The sequence below is a fragment of the Haliotis rubra genome, unplaced genomic scaffold (genome assembly GCF_003918875.1).
Source record: "Haliotis rubra isolate DU_JTF1 unplaced genomic scaffold, ASM391887v1 Scf667, whole genome shotgun sequence".
Lineage (NCBI taxonomy): Eukaryota > Metazoa > Mollusca > Gastropoda > Lepetellida > Haliotidae > Haliotis > Haliotis rubra.
Window position 1 is genome coordinate 300246 of NW_025767376.1, and position 19710 is coordinate 319955.

The 19710-nt window shown below is 40.3% G+C and overlaps 2 protein-coding genes and 1 long non-coding RNA gene across 4 annotated transcripts in view; 1 reads left to right on the plus strand and 2 right to left on the minus strand.

Annotated features, from left to right (window-relative positions):
- LOC124257566 lies at positions 1-10681 on the minus strand. The gene is made up of 3 exons (XR_006893303.1): positions 10564-10681; positions 1976-1979; positions 1-12 (listed from the first exon to the last, which is right to left on the minus strand). It is a non-coding gene; the product is annotated as an uncharacterized LOC124257566 (long non-coding RNA).
- LOC124257564 (myb-like protein X) lies at positions 2706-9113 on the minus strand. The gene is made up of 6 exons (XM_046691663.1): positions 8910-9113; positions 8179-8312; positions 6531-6747; positions 4473-4935; positions 3831-3935; positions 2706-3409 (listed from the first exon to the last, which is right to left on the minus strand). Exons 1-6 carry the CDS (start codon positions 9041-9043, stop codon positions 3329-3331), a joined length of 1134 nt encoding a protein of 377 aa, XP_046547619.1. The 5' UTR covers positions 9044-9113; the 3' UTR covers positions 2706-3328.
- Positions 9064-19710, plus strand: part of LOC124257565 (S-adenosylmethionine mitochondrial carrier protein-like) — a 21797-nt gene continuing 11150 nt past the window's right edge. Inside the window, exons 1-5 of one of the 2 annotated variants that reach the window (XR_006893302.1) lie at positions 9064-9361; positions 11709-11794; positions 14975-15131; positions 15840-15949; positions 16937-17041. Coding sequence is in view for 1 of the 2 variants with exons in the window: in XM_046691665.1 (XP_046547621.1) it covers positions 11759-11794; positions 14975-15131; positions 15840-15949; positions 16937-17041 (408 nt within the window). In the remaining variant the exon portion in view is untranslated. The remainder of the gene's footprint in view (positions 9362-11708; positions 11795-14974; positions 15132-15839; positions 15950-16936; positions 17042-19710) is intronic. The other variant, XM_046691665.1, reaches the window with a different exon arrangement.

Sequence of the window (19710 nt, forward strand, 5' to 3'; positions counted from 1 at the left end):
CTGTGAATGGGGCTTAACTGCAAATGACAAACATATTGCACAATGGTCTGGCAGCACTCGGGATTCTCATATTTGGAGTATGTGCAATCTGAAGCATTCATTTGAACAAGGCTTGGTGAGAGATGGTTGGTTGCAAGGAGACGCGGGGAATCCCATTGTCTTTAAGCCTGAAGCTGTCTGTATTTCGATTTGGCCCATGCAGGAAGCAAATGTACTGTAAGTCCCCATGGTCCCTAGTATGGTGATCTACCTTCAGTTGTTGGCAATCTATAGCCTGTTTTTATATTGCATTGTCATTTATAGTTAAACTGTTTTAGATTTAATTACTAATTTTATATTCATATGTGATAATCTAGTTATTTTACTGTCCTTCGTTGACAGGTTTATATAATTTACCATGAATTGCTATGTATAAATTAATTGTTTTCGTCACAATATGGCTGAAATATTGCCAATTTGACGATAAATTGTAAGTCACTCACTCACTATATTTCGAGTTACGATTTCTTATGGAACATCTAACGAACGCTTAAGGATTGTTTAGCGAATACTTTGCGATACACTACATAATGTTTCAACGACATTATATTATATTACTAAAGCATTCATTAACCAAACGTTGGAGCAGATTTTATAACGACTGCTTCGAGCTACGAGCCCATGGAATGTTGTGAACGTCAACCGAAGTGGACGATTGTTACCTCAAGGTGGGATCACCCGTGATCATCCGGGTTAGAATTGATCTTCAGTAACCCATGCTTGTAAGAGGCGACTAACCACGGGTGGTCAGGCTCGCTGACTGGGTTGACACGTCATCGTATTCCAGTTGCGTAGATCGATGTTCATGCTGTTGATCCCGGGATTGTCTGGTCCAGACGTGATTATTTACAGACCGCCGCCATATAGCTGGAATATTGCTGAGGGGGGTGTAAAACTAAACTCACTCACTCACTCAAGGTGGGATCTCTCATCCATGTGATGAGGTACAGCTCAGTTGAATAAATGCATTTAGATGCTCTTTCTTGTATATGATCACATTTCTTCTGCCAAGTTGATCACATGCCACATCACACCCAGTTAACACACTTGAAGAAAACATTCCTGAAGATCCGGGTTAGATTTGGTCTTCAGTAATCCATGTTTGTCCTAAGAGGCGACTAACAGAACCAGGTGGTCAGGCTTGCTGACTTGGTTGACACATGCCATCGTATCCCAGTTGTGTAGATAGATGTGCATGCTGTTGATCACTGGATTATCTGGTTCAGACTAGATTATTTACAGACAGTGTTAGTGTTCTATTTACCCGTTACTGCTTATAGTTTGGTCTGTTTCGCACAACGTGAAAATGACAAAATTAATAATACATAATTTAACATCCGTTGATAGAAAGAATTGCCATGGTAACTTGAATTGTGTGCAGCGACATCACTGACGTCATGAACTAAGTGCAATGCAACCTTCAAGAATTGGTGACTACACAGACCATTACCATGGGCAAGAACTGGCACCTGCATGTACATGGTACCCCCTCTGTGGTTGAGACATTCAGTGCTGATGCTACTGATACTGGTTTGTAGAATGGTCTTGATGGTCCAGCCTCTGGTGGAGGTGACATCTCTCCAGACTTTGTTCTCGAAAAAGAACTGAATGGACTTTGTTGAGGTGGTTCACCTGACCTTCCCTCCCCTGAAGTTACCCATATCCTGACCATCAAGTAAGTGAGTGATGCTAGTTTTTGCTGCTTTTAGCAATTTAGCAATATCACAGCGGGGGACACCAGATATTAGCTTCACACATTGTACCCATATGGGGAAACGAACCCGGTCATCGGCGTGATGAGTGAACGCTTTAACCACTTGGCTACCCCACCGTCTCTTCACCATCAAGAACTGTGAATCAAGATCTGAACCTGCTCCATCTCCCATCAGAATCACCGTACCCTACCAATGTGAGTGAGTGAATTTGGTGGTTTTACACCTCTTTCGGCAATATTCCAGCAACATCATGGAGGTGGACACAAGAAATGGGCTTCTCACATTGTACCTATGTGGGGATCGAACCAAAGTCTTCGGCGTGACGAGCGGAGGCGACCTCACCGCCATCACAGGGGGCGTGTCACGCTTAGAAACAACATTAGCAAGACATATAGGTATATAGACCCTACCCTGTAACGATGTAACGATGGAAACCACCCCCTCCTCAATCAAAGTTAGATTTCACCACGAAACTATTTTTAAGGCCCCCGTCAAGGCCTACGGATCGAAAGCCAGATGATTTCCCTACAAAATGAGCTATAAATGGTCACAATCGGATCATTATTTCTAAAGTTATAGGCCACAACTCACCGAAAACAGCTACCTCCCCAATTCCAAGCCAAAATCATGGATCACCCCAAGACAGCGAAAACTCACCTTTTATATAGTACTAGGGTAGGGTCTATATACCTATATGTCTTTCTAATGCTGTTTCTAAGCGTGACACGCCCCTGTGACCACCATACCCTTATAATAATGTTTCAATAGATTAACCACCAAGAATAAGGTGATGAATATAATGTAACTTAAATATAATATAAATATAATATAACTTCTCTAACTCTTCCCCACTCCCAACGAAGTATCTTATCATCAGCCCCTTCTGGTGCAAAAGTCCAGGCTGGTTTCACTACTGATATGACTTTATTGACATGCAACAGACTTCAAAGATCAAATACTCAAATTTAATTCTCTTATTTCAAATAGTTTCTACAGTCACCATCATTGCGTGAATGATCAGTTGAGCTAATTCATGTTGAACACAATCAGTCTGGCATGTCCTCCTATTTACCACTAATAACACCACATATGGGTCATCATCATATAAGTTTGCATAAACAAATTCATCTTCTACAGTGGTTTTGTTGGACTGTTGGCTATTGACCGTTCAGCATTTCCCAATCATCTATATGTGAAAAATATTACCCAGTGAGTTTGGTTTTTACCCCGCTTTTAGGGGACACCTAAAATGGGCTCCAGACATTATCCCATGTAGGGAATCAAACCCAGGTCTTCGTCGTGACGAGCAAAGGCTTTACCCATGAGGCTTCCCCTGAAAGATATTGTCTTGTGAAGCATTTAGAGGTGACACATGGAAAATATCCTGATGTCAACATCCATACTATGAATTTCACAAGATGAAAAATCTTTCTGATGTTATTACTGGGCTATTTGCCAAAGCATACCAATACATTTTGCATGTATTGCTGGACACCAGAGTTTGTTGTCAACGGTTACGTCAGGTCTTCTGTTTTTACCTCTGTTTCTCGCAATAAGTACAACAAATTATTAATTCATTCCGAGTTGTTCTTTTGCGGAGATGACAATTTTTGGCTGACTCTGTTTTTCCCTGCACCCTGAAGATGAGCTGGCTTCTGGAAAAATAAAGAAACGCAGAGCGACATTGAGTAATAATCATTCCACACTTACATCAACTAACAAGTGTTGCATTGCTTAAGGATAGATACAGTGGAACCTCGAATCTCCAGACAATGTGTTTGTGAACCTCACTTATCCAGACAATGTGTTTGCAAACATCGCTTATCCATCCAATGTGTTTGTGAGCCTCACTTGGACAGCGACCATGCTTGACAAAGTTCAAGCTGCAGTTCATCACCAAGGAACAAAAAAATACCGGGGTGTGTGTGTGTGTGTGTGTGTTTGCATGAGAGCACAGTGTCGAATTAAACCTAATATTACACATACTGGCTATAAAATCTTAGTGTCCCCTGAATTTTGTAACTGTAAATGTACAAACATGTCAATGTTTTTCCAAACAGATGTAGTATATCACACCTTTTCATCTGGCCTGTGATCATTTTTTATGTTTTTCTGTTTGCTCCTTTTCTTGTGTCTCTTCCGTTTCCTGCCTGTAGTTTTACTATTGTTGTCCTCACCAATCTACAACAGGGTTGAGAGGAGTGAGTACATTTCATATCATCACAAACTACAGGTGCTTGACAGCATTTCAACTTTCAAATTCTTTCTCCTGACTTTAACCTTTGACCTTTCTCCAAAGAATTCTCTGATGGCATTGAATGGTCAAGATGAAAGAAACCAAATGTCAGTAATAATGACAATCCTTGAGCAGTCGACATTAACAAAATCACCAGTGAAATTCTGGAAAAAAATCGAGTGTGTGAGTGAGTGAGTTTAGTTTTACGCCACACTCAGCAATATTCCAGCTATATGGGGCGGTCTGTAAATAATCAAGTCTGGACCAGACAATCCAGTGAACAACAGCATGAGCATTGATCTGCGCAACTGGGAACCGATGATATCTGTCAACCAAGTCAGTAAGCCTGACCACCTGATCCCGTTAGTCGCCTCGACAAGCATGGATTACTGAAGGCACATTCTAACCCGGACCTTCACAGGCAGGAAAACAAACAAAAACAAGCATGTCAGAGATTGAAGTGCTACAGTGATCATATATACCTTGCTGCTACCTCCGTCTGTTGTTTTTTTATGTTTCGTGGTGTCAGTCCTATTATCTTTGGTAACACCACCATGCAAGGACTTGGTTTTCTTCTTTGTTTTCTTCTTCGAGGGTTGCACATTGTCTTTTTTCACAGGACTTCGGTCACTTTTCCTGACTTTTCCTGGACTCTGATTTCCTGATTCAGTCTCTTCAGCATCACTGTCCGAATCATCTTGATCTGTAGGGTCACTGGTGTTAATGTTACCCTGGTTCTGTTTAGTGTTTTTCAATTTATTTATTTTATCGGATATACTGTTTTTCCTCTTTTTCTTTTTATTGTTATAATCCTTCATATGATCTGAAAAACTTTTCAAAAATTCATCAATTTCCTTTCTCTGTAACTTTGCATGTAACTTCTCAGCAATCGGACCTTTAAAGCCATGCTTCTGTCCATCATGATGTGCTAGGGCTGCTCCATCTCTGAAATTTGACAACATCATTCTTTATTTGTTTTATGGAGTCATAATTGAATTTCCATCTCCATTTTATGATGATCTATACATTCATCACCATCTTTTCCTGTAAGGCAAATGCTATGGTACAAATGCCGCTAGGCTTACCGATCTGTCAAATCAAATTACCTCTCTAGCACATGCGAGTGAGTGAGTGAGTGAGTTTAGTTTTAAGCTGCACTCAGCAATACTCCAGCTAAATGGTGGCGGTCTGTAAATAATTGAGTCTAGACCAGACAATCCAGTGATAAGCAGCATGAGCACTGGTCTATGCAGTTTGGATATGATGACATGTGTCAACCAAGTCAGCGAGCCTGACCACCCGATCTCGTTGGTCGCCTCTTTACGACAAGCATGAGGTGCTGAAGATCAATTCTAACCAGGACCTTCATGGGTTCTAGTACATGTAGTGAGCTTAGCTAATAATGTGTTTGGATAGAACCATGATGGGTTTGTTCGATGAGTGAGGAGGGTTTAACGCTTCAGTTGAAACAAGAAGACAAAGTCATCAATCTCCCCCGCAATGGCAAAATACTCTTCATGAATATGTCTACAAGTTATGATTATGTCAAATGTTTTGGCGTGTATATAGCTAAGTGGAAGGAGAGTACTGAAAGGTTTCAAAGTTCTGCTACCGAAAGGAGCACTACGACCAAATTCAGTTGAAGCCAAAATTGTTGCCATGGAAAAGCAAAAAAAATATTTTATTCAGAAATCCAAAACTACCAAAAGGCACCAGTTCACCACTAGATCTACCTATTTATGAAATTTGGTGATGAAACAGTGAACAGTTTTTAAGTGCTGCTCCGGAAAAGAGCACTACCACCAATTTCAGTCAAAGTGAAGCTTGTTGCCATAGACGACGAAACGAACAAAAATATTTTATTCAGAATTCCAAAACTACCAAAAGGCACCAGTAGACCACCAGATCTGTCTATGTGCCAAGTTTGGTGAAGAAATATTGAATGGTCTTAGAGTTATGCTCCGGAAAAGACAAATGTGCACGCACGCACGCATGCAAGGAGTCCATTTTAATACCCCCCGCAAAATGCGTTGCGGGGGATAATGATGCAGGTCTCGAGACCTTTTCCACTTTGGTGAAATTCACAAGCTAGGAATGGGGTTGACAAGTTGACATAATGCAGACAAACCAACAACAAGCCACAATAATTGGTCCAAGGGACATAACCCTGCATGGCACATCGAGGCACACTCAGGGTCTCCCATGCTCCCAACACAGTGAGTGAGGTTTTACACCGCTTTCAGCAATAGTCTGGCAATATCACGACAAGGGACACCAGGAATGGGCTTCACACACTGTACCCATGTGGGGAACTAAACCCAGGTCTTCAGTGTGACAAGTGAACGCTTTAACCTTTAGGCCACCCCACCGTCCCCAATACAACCATGATGACATAAAATAAAATCTGATGCTAAACAACTGATGCTAAGAGCCACATGGGGGGCCAGTGGTAATCCCAAGGCCTGGTCAGAGGCTGCTGCAAGGTTTGTGCCATTTTAGAGTATGAAATTGGGACCCTCATAATTTGTTAAGAGACTTACTTTTCTTCTAAAACCCTCAATCTTTTACGCAGCTTTTTCCTTGCTGGTTTAGACAGGGTAGGATCTTTCAGTCTTGTTTTCAGGTCAGTAATTGTAAGTGGTTTAACTCTGTTTCCGTCCTTCCCTTCCTCCAGCCTCGGCTTCTTCTTCACACTCTCTGACCTACTCTCTTCCTCCTCTCCTATGACAGACTTGTCATGAACCCTTGCAGTCTCATCTGGTAATACAAGTGAGTGACAGAGTTACGAAACACGCACAGTGATTTCGATGTGTTCAATGGTATTTTGTTTTTGTTTTTTCACATCGCTCTCATCAATATTCCAGCTAGCTTAAAGATGGTCACTGGGAAGAAGGACAAGTCTGAACTGACTATTTTGTCAACTTTAACATATTTATATCCATGGAGTCTAGAGTCACTGAGTATGCTGATTACTGATGCACTGAGAGTGAGTGAGTGAGGTTTTATGCCGCTTATTGCAATATTCCAACAACGTCACGGGCAAGCGACACCAGAAATGGGCTTCACACATTGTACCCATGTGGGGAATTGAACTCAGGTCTTCGTCATGACGAGCAAATGCTGTAACCACTAGGCTACCCCACCTGGGATCGGATGGTCAGAATCACAGATGCTCATGATGTCAACCACATGACAGGGGCATGTCACGCCATAGATGGCCTTGGCATTCAAGTGATCTGAGCAGATCCGCAAAACTGAATTGGGCCATCCGATTGGTGGAAAATATATCTACTGTAAGATTTTGACCGTTTGCTAATGGGCGCGAAATATGAACTTTGCAATATTCCTTCTATTTTCGATGATGTACGGAACAGTAAATTGTTAAGAATAATTCTAGAGGTTGTAAAAATGCATTTGATACGGATTCATTTTAGGAAAATATATTTATAAATGTTTAACCTCTAAAATTATTCTTACCAATTTACTGCTCATGTCACTTAAATGTCAAGGCTATCTATGGCCGACAAGTGAGTATGATTGCCGATGGTTTTGGAGAAAATGCCTGCTTATTGTCGAGGAAATGATTTGTAGATGTTGCAATAAGTTTTGAGACCCGTGGAATGCCGCTGCCAATCGAATCTAGCCCTACATAGGTGCTGTCTACGTAAACAAATTTAACAAGTGAGTTTTCGCTGTCTTGGGTGATCCATGATTTTGGCTTGGAACTGCGGCGGTAGCTGTTTTCGGTGAGTCGTGGCGTCTATAACTTTTGAAATAATGATCCGATTGTGACCATTTATAGCTCATTTTGTAGGGAAATCATCTCGCTTTTGATCCGTAGCCACAACGGGGCCTTGAAAATAGTTTACGTGGTGAAATCTAACTTTGATTGAGGAGGGGGTGGTTCCGTCGTTACATCCCTTTCCTTTTATATAGTTCTAGAGTACGGTCTATATACCTATATGTATTTCTAACGCTGTTTCTAAGCGTGACATGCCCCTGTGAACCACATGACAGTCTGGTCAAGACCTGATTATTTACAGACTGCAGTCATATAGCTTGAATATTGTTCAGTCTTGGCATTATACAACAAACAAATAGCTGAGAGTAGCAAAACATATTGCCCTGTTCATTGAAATTGTTTGTAGGGAGCAGCACAGAGATACTGTTACCAAAGCTGCAGCTCACCCTTTTCTCGGTCATATGCCTTTCTCTTTGCTTTAAATAACTTCCTTTGCAGCTTTTCCCCTATTTCAAAAGACTGTTCCACCTTTATGGTCTGTTCTTTTTCCTTTTTCTTATCTGCTTTGCCAGAGGCTGGTCTGAAAAACACAAGGACAATTAAGATTACGTTAACCATTTGAGTATTTGTTATACTTAACAGTATAAAGGATAATGTTCAACTGTCTTACGATTGGTTAAACTGTTATGAAATGGGTAAAATGTACACCTGAGATGGTTGACAAAGTCCATACTGTCGAATATGATTGTAGTCTTATGACTCCAGCTATGAATTAAATCTGGTTTAGTGTTAACCCTAACCACCAACACAAAGTGTCAGAAACGATCAGATTCCCCACACACACACTTTTATAAACATTATACGCTACTCTTTTACCATAAAAAATAACAGAACTGAAGTTTTTTACAATACTTTAATTAAGTTGTTTAGAATCGTTGTTTATTATACTAAACAGTACCGGGTACCAACCACCGGGTACCCACCGCCAGGACCCTCTTATCCCAGATTTTGTAGAAATTAGCTGTGGAATCCGTCATGAACCAGTGTTTTTTTTATCCTTCATCCGTAAATGTAACGACCAGGACACGTCTGACAGTAAAAGCGGACCAATACATGATTCCATAGCTACGATTTCGCAGCAAGTTATATGATAGTGTTGAAAGGTAAGTTTACTAACACGTGCTCTTGTTTTGATTCTTTTGTACCGACATCCGGTTCATCTTTTATCGCTAGCCGGTCGGGTGACAGTCCTAGCCATTCTGCCGCAAGGCTTTTGTACTGGGAATTGAACGTCAATGTCCCTCCTGCCATCGTGAAACCTGGAATCAGAACGATAACATCTGCATTCGCTGACTCGCACCACGATCCCTACAGCGGAAGTTGACTACTTGCTACTCACGCTACAATAACGGAAGTAGTATAAGCAGAAGTTTCTGGTTTTAAAAAAAGGCATGTGGGCTGTGTATTTTCGCCTATAGATCTACTGAACATCTGTCAGTGTTGCTTCAGTGATTATTTATATTGGACAGTATCTACTAAATGTATCTTACAGTGTGGATGTGATTATTTATTTTGCAAAGCTGAAAAAATAGGTCACGATCCCAGAAGACAACTAGAATCTACACACAGGTAGGATAAAGATGACTTACTCCTCTAAAGTGTATTTTACAAAAACTAATCGTTCCCCTCACTGCGTAAGGCCTTGATGCCATCGCGGCTCTCGGCTACGAGCTGTGGTCATGGCTCATGCATGATGCTTTTCGTGAGAGGCGGCTGACGGGATCGGGTGGTTAGTCTCCCCTATTTGGTTGACATATGTCATGGCATCCCAATTGCATAAGATAGATGCTCATGATGTTGATCACTAGATTGTCTGGTCCAAACTCAATTACAAGCGAGTCCAGGGATTACACTTTCTTAGTAAAGTACAAATTCTAGTACTTTTGAGTTGAGCCCCATCAGGGATTCGAACTCACACCCTCAGAGTCAGGCACCTAATCGCCAGCACACAAAGTCAGCCGCCTAACCCGCTCAGCTACCACGAGGGTGTGAGTTCGAATCCCGGATGGGGCTCAACTCAAAACCAAAACAAACCATTGTCTCTGAAAATCGGGTTTACAGATCGGTGTGATCTCCATGTATCGACAGAGACCATATCTCTGGTATCGACCATAAAATTGTGTGTCCTGAGATTTGTTTCACACTCAGTCCTTCTGTCCATAGGCTGGATGCCTTGTCCAATGATTTAACCACTGGGCTACACCACCATACCTTCGTGTTGTTGATCAGCATTCATATTGCAGGATGTAAACATGTTAAACACTTACTTGTTTCTGGTCATTAAAACATGTGTTAAACATGTTGATATCATCGAGTGTCAAAACTGTTAACTCTGCAACTTGAGAAACTCTGTCAGGTCTTAGTTACTGGTGTCTTTAGTCAAATGGGCCAAAGGACAAAAGGGGCTGAGAAGTGCCAAGTCAAATGGGCCATGGAAAAATGTCAAAAGGGCCTTATTCTTAGTCATTTGCCACACACACACACACACACCCTGGCGCTCGGCATTAATGGGTACATCAAGGAGTCAGTATAATGTGTCTGAGTGGGGTATTCATGCTTCACTGCAGCATGGTATCTCAGTGGGCTAGCACTATAAAACCAGCTTAAGTCTGGGCTAGTACAAGCAGCCACACATACACATACACACGCATGCACGTCGTCCTATGAGCAAAATATTCTCAAGCACGACGTTAAACCCCATATCACCTCACCTCACCTTGATCTTACTCTGAAAACAATAGGCATATGTCAGTGAAGGAGACTCATAGTACTGTTATGATAAGGGGCTTGGGTCCAAGTGAGGGTTCCGGTGATACCCCTTATCTAACTGGCGTGCTGGTCTGCTTGGGGGAATTAACTCAGCAAAGAGTCCAAAGTCACAAGAAGCTAATCACAATTTTATTTACAAGAACGGAGTAACATGGGGTGGCCACAGAGAGTCGGTACAACCCTCTGGGCTGAGGGCTAGAGCTGACCTGTGTTGGGAGTCTAATCTAAACCCTACTGATGAACAACTGGAGTTGGTGACTTTTTATCTACAATTAAGACAATAAAGAGATTACGATTGGTTGACTGATACAAAAATGGGTGTAACCTACATTAACAAATACAGAATATACAAAATGGGGTGTGTCCTACATTAACAAATACAGAATATACAAGATGGGGTGTGTCCTACAAAAACAACTTCAATGACCACACAGGGTGAGTACTTAATCCTGCTAATCCTATTTCAACTGGCACTAATCTCGCTAGCACTTTTACTAGATGCTTGGATGCTTACCCTGAGCTAGATCTTAACGAGCCTAATTTGATGTGTCAATCATAGGTGCTTGGATTACAATAGATGCGTTTTCTCTGGGCCATGTCTTAATGACCCTAAATTGGTGTTTGTAAATAGATGATGACATGTTTACTTTATCAAAGCAGTTCATAAAATTGTCTAGACATTACTTTGTCTTACTGAAAGGTTTGAGTCCTTGAAACCTTAGGCTAGGATTTATCTTGAACATCTGTGAAATTGTGCAGCCGTAACTTATACATTTTTCAATAGTATGTCTGTGAGATGAGTTTTACTACTTTTGACTGGAGTCTTTCTCTAATCTATTACTGATACACGATGAAACTAATATTCTATATTTATATTTTCCTAATATCTGAATCCTAATATATCGCTTGTAGTGGTTATAATTAATAATATATTTTGTATGAATAATTATTCCATGATAGTACTTCTTGAATGTGATGCATATGTTTCTGGCTTCCATAATTTTTAATCACTGCATAGAAATACTGTCTCAACGAAATTCTAAGCATTGATACATTAAATTCTGCATAAGACAGTGTGAGAACATAATGTTATTCCAGAATATACAAAGATATATGCATCTTTTCGAGTGTACAAAATGTCTTGCAGATTTGACACTTGTACAAGCTGTCTCTGATGGAAAGAAGATACAAGAAAGTATGAAAAGCTACACAGATTTTAAAATAGCTCTAGTTGTGAGTATACGTTTGTTTTGTAACCTTTTGTTTTGTCTTGTACATCCTACAGGTTACTACCCTTGAAGGTCCAGGTTATAGTTGGTCCTCAGAAACCCATGCTTGACATAAGCTGACCAACGGGATCGGGCGGTCAGGTTCGCTGACTTGACTGACACATGTCATTGTAACCCAATTGTTTATCACTGGATTGTCTGGTTCAGACTTGATTATTTAAAGACTGCCATCATGTAGCTGGAAAATTACTGAGTGCAGTGTTAAACAACACACTATATAACACCCTTTAGCAGTTGTAACACAAGTATTGTGTAATGCTCCTGCCCCTACAAGTGTTCTGTACTCCAAAGAAGACATTTGACAAAGATGGACACAGCGCAGTACAGATACTTTTTATCAAGTGGACAAGTCTTCATGTTTCCTACATCTGTTATTTCAAAGATTGTTTGTCGTGAAATATGTTCTGCGCATACAGGAATACTGCTGAGTCGTACATTAACCAACGAATGAATGAAGAACTAACGAACGAACAAACAAACAGACAAACAAAGTGCTACAGCTAGGTTACAGCTGGAAGGCAGGGTAGGTCTTAGCGCCCAGTATGAGAGCTGTCTGACATTCCTGCATCATATATGCATAACAATTGCCAATGGACGCAACCAAATTGATTAGCATGTGCACAGGGACTCAGAAAAAGTCCAAATGCTTTTTAAAAAAATTTTGATCAAGTAACAATAGGTTTAGAGCTGTGTATCATGGTCTAAGTGGCGAGACGATATATCCCGATACCAGTTTACTTAGGCGAGCCGATATATCATGAAAGTATTGGCAAGGAACCTGCGAGACGATTATCATCACGATACAATGGTGGCGATACGATACGTATCCCGATACTTTACAATTTCTAATAGCAGAACATATATGATAGATAAAATGACTTTATCTTTAAAATCTTTATTTCTTATACAGCAGATCTTGTGTTACATTCACACACACTTATAAAGCTGTTCATTTAATAAAGTTTCAGCATTTAATGCTTTTAAAGTACAGTCAAACATATTCAGTATACTTTGATCTAACATATATAAGTTTGAAACCCAAGTTTCCTTTGGGAAAGTGTGTTTCTGCACCGATGCTTTCACAAACAATTGAATGTAATTTATATCAGAATTCAGAATCACTGAAAAAAACTCTTAAGTATGCTTTCTAAATTTTATCTTCTCTTTGTTCTCTTTCTTAACAAAGCTAAGACGTCGTTCGTGTATGTTAATAAATGGTGTTATTTGTCAAACAACTAAAACATATTTCAATTACTAAAGACAAGTATTCTACAGTTCACAGAGTTTGAAACATGTTCACACTCTTTCACTTATACACCAACTCCTTTGTCCATGTAACAAAGATAACAGACACAAACAAATTCCTAAAAGGTTCAATTTGTTTTTAACATTCAGAAGAATTTCAAAGATACTCCCTTCCTATTCCTAATGCAATACTCCTTACAACTTTAACTAGTATTGAAGTTGTATCGGGATATATCGTCTCTTGTGGCGATACATCGATGTATCGTGGACCCTTGCGATATAAATATCCTGATATATTGCCTAAATGTGTAATCACTCGTATCGCGTAGTTGACGATGCAAACATCGATACTATCGATGAATCGTTACACCACTAAATAGGTTATCACTGAGTTTGCCACTAGCTGGGTTTTGTTATCATTTGCAGTTTAATTACTGTAACAATGTGATGATCATGCAGTGATCAATGCAGTAACAGTAACTGAATTACAACAATATTTCAGCATAGTATTAATAATATTATTTAAGTGTCTAGTCCTCCAATTTGTAGTGGGCGGTGGGGTAGTCTAGTGGTTAAAGCGTTGGCTCGTCACGCCAAAGACCCGGGTTCGAATCCCCACATGGGTACAATGAGTGAAGCCCATTTCTGGTGTCCCCTGCCGTGATATTGCTGGAATATTGCTAAAAGCGGCGTAAAACCAAACTCAGTCAGTCAGTCAGTCCAATTTGTAGTCCACTACCCAAATTGAGACTATGAGTCCCAGGGACTGTCAAATACAGGACTGGAAGTAAATACCTGGATGAGGTTGTAACCATGATTACTATATGTCACTCCCCACCGAGGATTTCCTGGAATATAATAATAGGCACAGGTTTCCCAGGTGTCAGAGGCATCACAACTTCATGTGCAGGGTTGTGTCCCTTTGGGATGTCAGGAAGTTGTTTCCAGGTTTGTCAGAAATACCCACTGCCAGTGGTTTCACCAAAGTGGTAAATGTCTGACAGCTGCATCACCATGGGCTCTCCTCCCTCTATCATACCAACAGATGTGGAAGTAGTGTTGGGAATCAGAAACCAAATTGACTATCGATTATCAGAGGACTTGTGATTATCAATTATAATCGAAATATATAAGTTTTTAATGTAAACACCAATTTTAAGAGTTTTCCCAAAGGCATTTTCTAATTGATGTTTTTTTAATAAGTAATACTGTCATGCAATGAAATGCACGCATGCAAGAAAGACACTGGAATTGTAATTAAACAATAAAAGTGGTTAAGTTTTTACAATGCTTACTGTCATCTTTTCATTGCTTGATTGTTTTATTCTATATCATTAAATATGTATACCATCATTCATGAGTATCCTGAGTCTATAAATACAGTGCGCACAGCTTTACACTGTTGAGCGCATGTTTGTTCGTGAATGTTCGTCAATTTTAATGGTTAGTTTACTTCATTCAGTTGTGTTATACTAAAACAACAAAATTCCGATTAATCGAAAATGTGGTTTTTTTACAATCGATAATTATTTTTAATCCTTCTTTCAATAAATTTTCGATTATTTTTTATCATCGGAACGCCACTACGTGGAAGTATGGTGCTTGTTGTCACCCTGCCTGGTGTATGGGATTCAGGGACAAAACAAGGACTGGGTGGACAGGAATCAGTGGGACAGCCGTGTTAAACTGTGGCAATATGTCACAGTAGGCTGGCAGTGGGGTATCCTCATAGTGAAAGTGTTTTCTTGTCATGCTGAAGACTGAACTAAACTCACTCACTCAGTAGATTGGAACTCACACACACACACAAGTATGATAATCTTGGAATGTGACTCTTAAACCTCGTTGCACCTCAACTCACTCGAGTCGTGTGTTCCAGGCAGGTGCTTGTGCAGGAACATCAGTGGATGTGATCCTCTTCCCACTCGACACCATCAAGACCCGCCTCCAGAGTCAGCATGGCTTCAGGAAGGCAGGTGGCTTCAGGGGGATTTACTCCGGTCTCATGTCTGCTGCTCTGGGCTCAGCACCAACAGGTTTGAAACCCTCTTGTTGCAAGAATGTTCTTTTTGATGATGAATTTGTTTTAGATATGAATCTTTCAAAGATATATGGTTCAGTGGTGAAAACATTCACTCATCATGCCAAAGCCCCGGGTTAGAAGCCCATTTGTGGTGTCCCCCGCAGTTATTTTGCCAGAATATTACTGAAAGTGACGTAAAACTAGACTCACTCAAAGATATTTAGTTTTTTAGTTATTTTGCTGATTGAAAAGATGTATTGCTTTATTGGTCAGGCTCATATTAATTTAATTCCTAAAAAATAGTCATGATCCGTAATCAAATTGTTCATGATCCCTAAGTTACTGTTTCCAGGATACAATTCTTGCTTTCATTTCCTGACTATAGATATGTCATAATGCAGCAGGTATACGTATTGAAGAGTGTTGGAGCAGTCGTGTGTATACAAAGTCCTGACAATGAGTTTAGGTTGCTGTGAATCATGTTTATAATGCCTATTGAACACAACGGTTTAGTATTTGTCTACAATATTAAAATGCTTATTATTTGATTTGTTTATTGGATAACATCAGATGTGCATTTTGAATTCTGTCAATATACATTCAAATTTCTCTGTTGTTCTGTTGTTCTTTGTTTGTGGGAGCTGCATCCTACTGTGCCATCTGTTGGATCCCCCAGTGATCGTACTTCAGTGCACTCTGTGGTCAATTGTATTGGTTTCAGCGGCTTTGTTCTTCTGTTCATACGAGGCAACCAAGCATGCCTTCAGCCAGGTGCTGGCTGGTTCAATGGCGCCCGTTGGACACATGGCAGCTGCGTCTCTTGGAGAAGTGGTACGTTCAATATAGCGGTATCACGATCCTACAGTGTGTCAATTCATCACAACTCCAGGGCAGTTGGGCCATCAGAAAAGTGAAAATCCAGAGGGCTTGTTGTTTTCTCTGAAAATTATGGGTCCATTTATAACATACAGCACTCGTCCCCAAAGATCTGTGACTAGTTTGATTCAACCAATGGAGTTTGCCCCAGCATGACGTGCCTACTCATGTTTGGTTTGAGTTGTAAATCTGTATGTTATCAATGCATTTCCAGAGATGCCAACCTCTACGATTTTATCGTAGTCGCTACGATTTTTAGCCTCAGATTACTCCAATACGATAGCACTAGAGATTCTACGCAATTTGAAGAAAATTCATTAAAATTTGGATATACAAAAACACGTATTTTCGTAGATTAAATACATTTTTGCCAAAAAGAGACAAGAGGAAATGTAATGATGATAATTTGGAAATCTGCTGTTGGAGTTATGTGAAATTATAGCTTCACTCTTGATTAGTGTCATATTATCGTTCTCATAATCTATCATGATTTTAAGTATTTAGTTGACTACTAATTTTATGGTCAAACTACTAATTTTGATCCATGAAACTACTATTTGCAACACTTTGGGGTGGCATCTCTGCATTTCCGTTCCACATCTGAGTATGGTAAGTCTGATTTTACTAAATATTAAGACTGTTACAATTCACTCCTGTATTCACTGAATTGAATTATTTCCGTGCTTGAATTATTTAATAACAGTGTTTTTACTTGAACTTATGTGTTATTTCTCAAACTGAGCATTAGTGCACACTTAAAATGTATATCATAACCATAAGATTTAAAGATATGAAGATCCTGGTATCATTACATGTTGATTTAGTTCTGTATGTGAAAAGTCAAAATCATTCAGTGTGGTAGTAGCTGAAGAATATGAATGGGATAATAAAAATTAATAGTTTTGTGAAGCATGCCTTTTGATAGATTACCTTTGTTTTCAGGCTGCCTGTTTGATTAGAGTCCCAGTGGAGGTGGTGAAGCAGAGAACGCAGGCCAACCACACCCACTCATCCCTGCACACTCTCAGGGTCACGCTGGCCTCAGAGGTAACCATAACAACCACACCCACTCATCCCTGCACACTCTCAGGGTCACGCTGGCCTCAGAGGTAACCATGACAACCACACCCACTCATCCCTGCACACTCTCAGGGTCACGCTGGCCTCAGAGGTAACCATGACAACCACACCAACTCATCCCTCCACACTCTCAGGGTCAAGCTGGCCTCAGAAGTAACCATGACAACCACACCCACTCATCCCTGCACACTCTCAGGGTCACGCTGGCCTCAGAGGTAACCATGACAACCACATCCACTCATCCCTGCACACTCTCAGGGTCACGCTGGCCTCAGAGGTAACCATGACAACCACACCCACTCATCCCTGCCCACACTTAGGGTCACGCTGGCCTCAGAGGTAACCATGACAACCACACCCACTCATCCCTGCACACTCTCAGGGTCACGCTGGCCTCAGAGGTAACCATGACAACCACACCCACTCATCCCTGCCCACACTTAGGGTCACGCTGGCCTCAGAGGTAACCATGACAACCACATCCACTCATCCCTCCATACACACTTAGGGTCTCACTGGCCATATTTAATGTCTGGCAATATTTTATTCAGTAACCATGAGAACTACCTGTACATTAATTCCTCTGTCCATTCATTCCTCATGTGACTCTGGCTTCAGAGGTAACCATGACAACCACACCAACCCTTCACTCTCTACTATTTTCTTCAAACCCAGCAAAGACACACTGGATCCAGAAATCTGAAACCATGACAACATCTGCCGAACATCTTAAGCATTTGTTCAGCTTGTCTTCACAACCACTCTCATAGCCCTTCCCAACCTTATAGAATCATACTGAATCCAACTGTATATGTATAAAGTCACAAACAGGTGATAGTCATCAGCCGTATCGTTACTGATTCATTCCCAAGATGCAACGCAAAAACCTTGGTTAACTCATTAAGCCCAAGAGCCCCATCACTACTCAACACCTGGAAGCCCTCGCTGATTGCCCACTCTCTGTGCCGAGACTAATTAGTGCTAGTCACACCTGATTTCCCTGGCAGGTTTCGGGGATCACAGGAAACTGTCTAGTCGTACAAACAAGTCCTGATTGTTTAATTGTGTCGTAAAGATATATGTTGAAAGAAATCAGGTGTGAATACATGTCGTGTATTGCAAGCTTTATGTAATTTTATTGCAAGTTTCTCTTGTAGACCTTTTGTCGGCTTGTACATTTATATTTTATCACAATATGCATACACATGTATTCTTTGTATGTAACAGATGAGACACACGTTAACAAATTCTCTCTCTTATATCATTGTGCGAGGTTTAAATTTACAAAACATCTATGACAACGACATACTGTAAAGAAGAATTTACTTTCATACTTTATAATCTTCGACGAAAATAGCAGTTTTGCCGATACATTTCTAGTGTTTACGAATTATTTTAATGAAGGTACTATAACGCTAGTCTGTGACTAGCACAAAGCACATTCATAGCATTGCACTTTATTTCATACAGATTTAATGCAGAAAACATACGTGACCATACAAACATACATATACAAAATGTATACTACATCTTCCTTGCATAGACATAAAACAAAGAGTCACGTGATAGGGCCTCATCAAATTTCCCGAATAGAACGTTCGGTATCTCAACTGTTCAATGTAGTGGCTGGTCATATGTTATCTGCGACCAATAATATCATGATATACCTGTCACAGAGGAAAGGACAGGTGATGGGGTGTGGGCAAAATTTCTGAAGAGCACGTTTGGTCACTCAGCAGCTTGGATAGAGATTGGTTATTGGCTATATCCTTGACCAGTAGATATGCTGGGTTTCGGCTTTATCAACTCAAGCTATCATGTAACAGTTTGTGTATTGTAAACATACACACTGGTATCTCAACTGTTCAGTATAGTGGCTGGTCATATGTTATCTGCGACCAATCGTATCATGAGATACCTGTCACAGAGGAAAGGACAGGTGACGGGGCGTGGGTGAAATTTCTGAAGAGCACGTTTGGTCACTCAGCAGCTTGGATAGAGATTGGTTATTGGCTATATCCTTGACCAGTCGATATGCTGGGTTTCGGCTTTATCAACTCAAGCTATCATGTAACAGTTTGTGTATTGTAAACATACACACTGGTAACGATGTATGAAATATACACATAAGACAAATAGGAGTAGATAGTCACTTTGGCGAGTTTATTTGTCCTCATTTAAGTGTTTTTCGATAAGTAAAACAAAGCCATTGAAATCCAACCACTGAGTAGAGGTAGTATTTATTTTCATATACATTTTATGCACACAACTAGTAATACAGTAAAACATAATGGTTTGCTGTACATGTAAATATAATCTTCACCTTGATACTGAATAACTATCCAAACTAGAGTACACGATTACAGAATTCACGGGTGACACTATACTGAATTATTATAGTGTATAAACTTGCAGTTGACACCCCCACCCCCAATATTTATGAAAGTGGGCTGCTTATATCTTTACTGAATGCAAACGAGGTTCATAAGATTACAGATGTGCATGCATGTATAAACATCACAGAGAGGGCGCTGACTCCATAAAGCAAGATGTCCAATGATATAACAGCGCATCTGTTTATTTTACACTTGTCACGGGACAAACCTTTCAACAAGGACGCGTAACTACATATGCAT